Here is an 8083-nt window from a genome sequence, read left to right as displayed (position 1 = left end):
TGCATCTCAACTCCTATTTAATTGTAGTCAGGTATTAAACACTTATAAATTTTTTATACAACAAAACAAGTACATGCAAAGTTACAAATATAGAAAATATAAAGTACATGCATATTTCAAAGACCGCTTTGGATCCTTATACAAAACTATTCAGTGCACGTTGTAAGCCTAAGGACCACGCAAGAGGGTTTCCCACATATTAAGCATTTAGTACCTTACAAAACAGGTAAATGCATTAGATACTTCAGATGTCAACTGCTCTAACCAAAATCTCTAAGTTTGTCATAAGGAATATATATATTTTACATAGAATACCCGCACAATGCAAGCCAATAACATTGCAGAACAGTAACACAGATCTATTGTACTAGGTGACAATATTGAACCATCCAGGGAATAATTTTACCTCATTTAAATAACAGTAACAGAATTTCTTGTTCCACTTTAAATGGACCATATTTCTGTCATCTCCAACCTAAGAATTTTTTTTTGATTTTTTTTTTTTGGATTGACTCCCAATTCTTTGATTTAAAGGCCAATTACAGAAATAAAGGACTCAACCTAATTCTGGATTTTGACAATTATGAGACAGCAACGAAGAAATGCAAGCATTTTTCTTTGTACACTGATCTTTTTCTTCATTACACAATCATCTAATTAATAATGGAGTTTTTACAGCTGCAGCTTCCTCTATGCTAAAATCTCCTGCCTTTACCCAATATCAAAATCTTCCCACAAAGTTGTTAGTGTCCAGACAGTAACTTAATGTTTAACTGTCTTAATTATCTATAGTTTATGTTGCTAAAGAAAGGAATGCCACATGTAGGTGCTTTAAACATCTACCCTTCAAGGGCACCACTCCCAAATGTTGGATAGTTTTAGTTCCAGAAGCCTTTCATATTATGTTCATGCCCTATGAAAATGTCCTCTGCCCAGAGGTCTAGTGTTGCATGAATATTTACTCTTGATGCAGTGTAACCTGTATTGCAAAATGCAAAACATTGTCACCGTTCTCTGCAGACACAGGGCACATGCTCTCCAGTGGGCTGAGCCTGGACCCAAGAGCTAAGGATTTCTAGTTTTGTTTTTTGAATGAATATAATGTGGCCTCCTTCCAAATTTGTCAGAAATGCTGTTTAAACAGGGAAATGCAGTCAGGCTTTCTGAAAATGAAGGAGAAAATGTGTCCAAATTGCTACAAAATCGCTGCTAACTAAGATGGGGCACTACTGAGTGTACTGAGCTCCAGCTGGGGAAGGGGCTGGAGGTATGCAGGCAAAGGTATGTTGTGAGAATTGTTTCAGCCTCAATCCATTGCGCTGGGCAAAAAAGAAGCCTAGATCAACCGATGATTATTTGCTGTTACACTCTTACCAGCCTGGCACTCGCACTGGCCCGTGAAAGACTCGGTCCAACGGGGCTTGAATGCATTGCGCACCAGGCCTGTGCTGCATTTCCCTGTGCCCTCGGTGCCAAGGGCGTTAGCCTATGGGTGACAAAGGGAGAAGCAAGAATGAGACACCGCCACTAAAGGGCTGCTGGTAGATACCCCCTCCCCCAACGTGGTAAAAGATGAAGATGGTGAAAAGAGAAGGCTGTCCTCATCCCACTATTAGGAAAATGAGGAAAGAGATGAGCAGGATGACTGGAGGGGAGGAGAAGAGGACCGTGCTCGCATCCCTCTGGTAAGCAGCGTGGGACTCTTTCTGGTACTGGGTGATACACATCTGCTCCACCACGCGCTCCATCATCTTGACGTCGGTCTCAGTGAAGTTCTCCCCCTTGGTGGTGGTGGTGACTGTGTGCTGCTTGATCGTGATGTTGACGCAGTCATGCACAAAGTTGTTCTGGTTGTTGTACTGATCCACAGGCCTGTAGTACACTTGGTTGGGGTAACGGTACATGTTTTCACGATAGTAACGGTCCTCATAGTCATTGCCAAAATGCATGAGGGGCCTGCTCATGGCACTCCCCAGCATGTAGCCGCCGAGGCCCCCCACCACTGCCCCGGCCGCAGCAGCTCCTGCCACGTGCTTCATGTTGGTTTTCGGCTTACTGGGCTTGTTCCACTGATTGTGGGTGCCACCTTGACCCCAGCCTCCGCCATGGGGCTGTCCCCAGCCACCGCCATGGGGCTGACCCCAGCCGCCACCGTGGGGCTGACCCCAGCCGCCACCGCCCTGGGGTGGGTAGCGGTTGCCTCCAGGACTGCCCTGCCCAGGGTATCGGCTCCCCCCACTGTTCCAGCCTCCTCCAGGCTTCGGTCGCTTCTTGCAGAGGCCCACGTCACTCCAAGTGGCCACAAAGAGAACCAGGATCCAGCCGCCTAGGTGGCTTTTCACCATGATGACTTATCTGCAAAATGAAGAGGGTGTCAGAGTACTGCGTTTATGTTGAAACCACTTAATGCTTGCTGCATAATGAATGAATGCACAGCAGTGCATCAGCTCCTCGGTCATAAACACTCTTCACTCTGAGCTTCTCCTTTGCAGCACTTATGACAAAAGTGACTATAAGTAAAGGGTTAACACATGCTTTCTCCTCTAAGGACAAATTTGACCTTAAGATAATTTCTGGTTATTTCCTGGACACCTGATAAAGATGGAATGCCATCAACATTGCTTATGGTTAAAATAACCTCTGATTGATAAAATGGCAACTGGGCTAGGAAAACTTATAAACACCTGGTGGGTTTGCTGTAGGTTTGGGTTTCTGTAGAGCAGTGGTTCTCGCAACTGGCCCATCCTTGTGGGGACCCTGCAAGCTGTGCCCATCAGGTATTATAAGGGACACTGGCTTCTGTGGAGCCTGGGGCTTCTATGACAAGGTGAGCCCTTTACCCACCGAAACAGATCTCATGCCCGTAAACCTGAGCAGTCACTGTGGGGGCTGAGGGTAGAGACAAGTCCTGAGCTGCTGGGTGGACCACCTCAAGGACCCTAGCATGGCCGCTATGGAAGTCTTGTGAGTCCAATGTCTAGTTAGGAAGGCCCCCAGGTGGGTGTGGCAGGAATGAAATAACTTTGTAAATAGCTGGTTCCTGCCTTCATGAGTCTCTTGTTTGCTGCTGTCTCCTTAGGGATTAGGGCAGTGCCTGGCATAGAGCAGTACGTATTTGTTAAGTGAGGGAATTAATATCCCCTGGACATATAAAAGCCAACAAGAATTTCCTCAAAGAAATACTTTTTTTTTTTTGAAACAAGAAACATGCAGGATTTTGCAAGCCCACTTGTAAATTCCTCTTTCTCTCTATAGATGAATAGACAGATAGATGGAGCTACTCAAAGTGGGGTAAGAATGGCTGTGTTCAAGACTATCTGCAGTCCCTCCTTCACTGAATGAGCTTTAGTTCAACATGTAATGGTTTAGGAGTGACTTATTTTTTTCCAATTTTTAGTACAAAAGAAACACGTGTTCTATAAAAAGGGCTAGCGAAGTTTAAGAAACAAACAAACAAGTCAAGTATCCTGGATGATCATTTATGACCCTTTGTAGAATGTATATTCATCCAATTAAAAATCTCCTTTCAGAATGAAGATCTCATTTACCCTGGGTGCTTGGGTCTGAGGGCAGAGCTCAAACACACGCAGTAGAATGATTATTCAACAGTTTCTACTATACCACATCAAACCATGTGCTTCAAAATATTATGTGCAATAAAACCAAAATGGCATACGCTGGAATGCTGTTAGTCTTATCCTCAGTGCAACAAATAAAAAGTGGCATCAAGTACTAGAAAAATTGTTTGTCATAACCTTCAGAGCTAAAGACTGAATTGGATAATATTCAGAAGAATAATGATGAAACAAATCAATGAATTAACATCCTATTTATGTTTTTATTACCACTATTTAAATATCTTGGTGGTCATAAGTAAATAAAAGTATATTTGAAAGTTACAAACCAAGTTAAACTGCTCAGATCATGCCAATTTAGGATTTTTGGAGGCTCTTTTGGGTAGGGGTCGGAGGGACAGGGTCCTGGGACATGCTGATTGGCCTTGTTCTTGCACCCACATCTCCTGGGACCCCAGTCTTCTGCGGGCCTGCTTTTCTGATCTACGCTCCATTTGCTCATAGTGCCCAGCTCCTGGCCTCCATGCTGCTCACACACCTCACGGAACGGAAGTAGGTTAGGTTTATCACCTGCCAGTAACTCCCAATTGAAAGGGTTTTATGTCAACAACTATTTCATTCACCCCAATGAGCGCCAAACCCAGCAAACATCCTGGAGTTATTCGTGAATTTTCTCTTTCTCACAGCACACATTGAATCTATCAGCAAATCTTACCTGCTCTACATTGAAAATAAACCCTAAACCTAAAACCTCTCACATTTTTTTCAACACTACCATTCTAGTTGAAGCCTCTGTCTCTTCTGGCTGGAGACTTTCAACAGCCTCCAATCAGCCTCCCTTTTTCAGCCCAGGCTCCCATTCTGTGTTCTCCACTCAGCAGCCTAAGAGAGGTTTTTCATATGCAGGTTACACCTTGCCACTCCTTCATGCTCAGTATAAAACCCAAAGTCCTGGGCCGGCCGAGTGGCGCGATGGTTAAGAACTCGCTTGGGATGCCAGAGGGCCCCGGTTCGGATCCCACATATGAGGGCCCCTTCCCCCAATTCCCCAGCACTGTTCCCACCCCCCCAATTCCCCAATAAAAATCTTTAAAAAAAAAAAAAAAACCCAAAGTCCTGACCAAGCCAGGTAGGCCCCACAGGACCTCCACCGGCTCCTCACACCCAACAAGCAAGCACTTTGCCATCTTGGGGCGTTTGCACCTGCTGCTCCTGGGGCCTGGAAGGCTCTTCTTCCAGTTCCTCAGAGAGCTCCATTCTGCTCTGACGTCACATCAGTGGGGTGTCCACACCGCTCTATCTCAATCAGCACTGCACTGTATCCCCTTACTCTGCTCTTCATTTTTCTCCAGAGCGGCCATGCTACTTGACATCTATTATTTACTGTTTGCTTATCGTTCATCTTTTCCAGGGGAGTGTAAGCTTCTCTAGGGCAGGAGTTTTCTACTGTGCACAGCAGTGTCCCCAGTGCCTGCATGTAGTGTCTGACTCTTAGACATGCAAAGTAAATGCTGAACGAATGGATGTGCGTGAAAACATCTATGATAAAGCATAAGAAATAACCAAGCTAACAATTAAATAGTTACAATGGATAGCTACAGTGATCTATGCGTATATTTATGAATTTTCAAAACATTTTTTTCTGCAACGGCCAACTGTCTAACATCTTCAGCTCAGTTAAATAAACACTTATTTCATGTGCCATGGTAGACGCTGGCTGGATGGAGACATTACCTGAAATGTTCGAGGCAGGAGGAAGAGGGGGCCGCAAGAGGAGCAATACTGAGTCCAGCTTTGAACATGCCTTGTTCAAGGTGATAAGAGTTACAGCGCTATCAGCTCAACAAGACACATGAGCAGGTGAGGACGTGACGTAGTAGAAGAGGTACAGGGCAGGACTCGGTCCTCAGGGAGCCAGTCACAGGAGATGGATGGGGCCACAGGGCACTCAGAGCGGAGACAGGTGGTGAGAGAAAAGATTGGCAAGTCTGGGGACCCCAGAGGGTTTCATGAAACTGGAGCTTCAATGTGCAGTGGAGAGGCAGGTGGAGTCAGGTAACAGACAGGGCCTCATAACCAAGGTGAGCAGCTTCCTGACTTGCCTGGGAGAGTTTACACCTGCTGTTCCTGCACTAATATGAATAGTGCCCCTTTCATTCTCAAGAGTGTCCCTGTTTGGATGCTAGGTCACTCTAACTATAAAGCATGTTAGGTAGTCTGGACTTGATCCTGAAGGCATTGGAGAATCACTGAAGAGTTTTGGGTTCTCTTCTAGAAAAAACATTGTAGAGAATGGACTGGGGACTCTGTGCTGGTGTGGCTGGAAGTACAGAAGCTAGTTAGAAGAGTACAGTAGTGATCAACATAGAAAAAATGATGGCCTTGGCCAGGGGATGGAGAGTAATAGATGGTCTGATTTAGAAGATGGCTTCTGGAGGGCTTGGTGTTTGATGTGGAAGGTGAAAGACGAAGAATCAAGTTGGCACTCAGGTTTCTGGACTGGGCAACTGTGTGGACAGAATGCAGAAGGTGGAGATCTGGAGGGGGAAAAATGAGGGCTTTGGCTTTGGCAATGCTGTTAATCAAGCTATGTGTGGGATAAGAGATACCAGTATGCAGTTTGGTGAGTCTGAAGTTGAAGAATGGTGATGGACAGTAGAGTAGGGTATCAGAGCCATGGGCATGTAGGGTACAGGCAGTAGAGTAGGGTATCAGAGCCATGGGCATGCATTGCTGATCAGTATTTTAAAACTGAATACTGGATACAGTTGGACAGAATAGTCTATATATTATTAATATATTCATAGAATATATTAAGACGATCATTTTATAATCAGTTGAGGAGAACAAAAGCAACAATTATGGAAAGTATTAAAAATAACAACTACATTTTGAAGTAGAGAAACATTTCTAAGGATAAGAGGGACTCGAAACTTACATGAGACCTTACAGAAGGATTTGTTTCTGTTTGTGATAAAATAAGGAAGATCTTACCATATTTAATCCAAACCTCTCACCCAACAAATGAGGTCACCAAGATTCAGAAAAGTCAAATGACATATCTGTGATTACAGTGTTAGTTAGTGAAATTGCTGGGAATGGAGACTAGGTTTCTAGATCCCTGGCTGTGCTATGACCCTATTCATATAAGATACCCCATGTGAAGGGTCAGGCTGTGGCCCAGGTCGTGATACATTTCAAGATATTAAGTATTGATAAAAGTCAATACCTATTTATCACTAAGAAAACTACTCTTAGCAGACTAGGAATAAGAAGAAACTCCCCTAACTTGATAAAGGTTATATAACAAAACAGCAAACATGTTTAATGGATAACCTTTGAACGTATTCCCTTTAAGATCAGAAATAAGAAAAGGATGTCCATCGTCTCAGGACTGGAGGTTCTGTCTAATGCCATATGCAAAGACAAAGAAGTAACCAGTGTAAGAACTGCAAGGAAAGAGCTCCAGCTGTCATTAATTGCGATTAATGTGATCAGATACATAGAAAATCCATCAGACTCAACAGAGTTAACAAGAGACCCATTACTAGAGTTCAGCAAGCTTGTGGGATACAAGATCGGCCTACAAATGTCAACAGCATTTCTCTACACCAGGAATAACTGACTAGTAAAAAATTTAAGAAAGACTATATTCACAATAGCAACCCAAACTGTAAAGTATTAGATATTGACTTACCTAAGAGAAAATAAGGCTGGGGGGAAAAACTTTGAATTCTAATAAAGAACATAGAAGATGATCTGTAAAAATGGAAAAGTTTTCCATGGTCCTGATCAGGACAACTTAGTATTAAAAAGATGTCAATTAGCCTCAGATAAAACTATAATTTCAATAAAATGCCAATCAAAATTCCAACTGGATTTTTTGAGGAGTTCAATAAACTCACAAGGGGAAAGAAATGTTCATGAATAGCAAACTCAACTTTAAAAGGAAAGAGGAAAGAGGAGGGAATCTGCTGTATCAGACATTAAATCCTACTACAGAGCCATAGTAATAAAGACCAGATGGTAGATGTCTAGGAACAGACCAGCAGGCCAAAGAGAGCAGACCATCAAGTTCAGAGATAAACCCAAGTACATACACTTTAGTGGGGACCTGATATATGACAAAGAGGGCATCACACATCAATGGAGAAAGGAAGGTTTGTTTAGTAGATGCTGCTGGGAAACTGGAGAAAAATTAAACTGGATCCCTAACACCATGTGCAAAAGTGGATTCTAGATGGATTACAGGCCTAATTGTGAAAGGTAAAAGTACAACACTGGAAGAAGAAAATATAAGTAACCTGGAGGAGGAGTGGGGGGAGGACTTTTTAAACAAAAGCACAAACCATGAGGCAAATAACTGAAGAATTTTATTACATAAAAGTTAAGGATTCTTGTTCAATGCTACAAAGAACACTATGGAAAAAGTAATAGAAACAATACACAATGGTAAAAAACATTTGTAGTATTCAAGATCAACAGAGGATTCATTTCTAGAACCTACA

At 43.1% G+C, this 8083-nt stretch overlaps 1 protein-coding gene across 1 annotated transcript in view; it reads right to left on the bottom strand.

The window, feature by feature from the left end:
- PRNP (prion protein (Kanno blood group)) overlaps positions 1-8083 on the bottom strand; it is a 13449-nt gene continuing 5366 nt past the window's right edge. The window contains exon 2 of the mRNA XM_019644637.1: positions 1-2355. Within this exon, the coding sequence (XP_019500182.1) occupies positions 1602-2345 (744 nt within the window). The 5' untranslated portion in view covers positions 2346-2355 and the 3' untranslated portion in view covers positions 1-1601. The remainder of the gene's footprint in view (positions 2356-8083) is intronic.

Source organism: Hipposideros armiger, unplaced genomic scaffold (genome assembly GCF_001890085.2).
Source record: "Hipposideros armiger isolate ML-2016 unplaced genomic scaffold, ASM189008v1 scaffold_89, whole genome shotgun sequence".
NCBI lineage: Eukaryota > Metazoa > Chordata > Mammalia > Chiroptera > Hipposideridae > Hipposideros > Hipposideros armiger.
The sequence above is the reverse complement of the archived record's forward strand: the minus strand, read 5'-3'. Positions and strand labels throughout refer to the sequence as shown.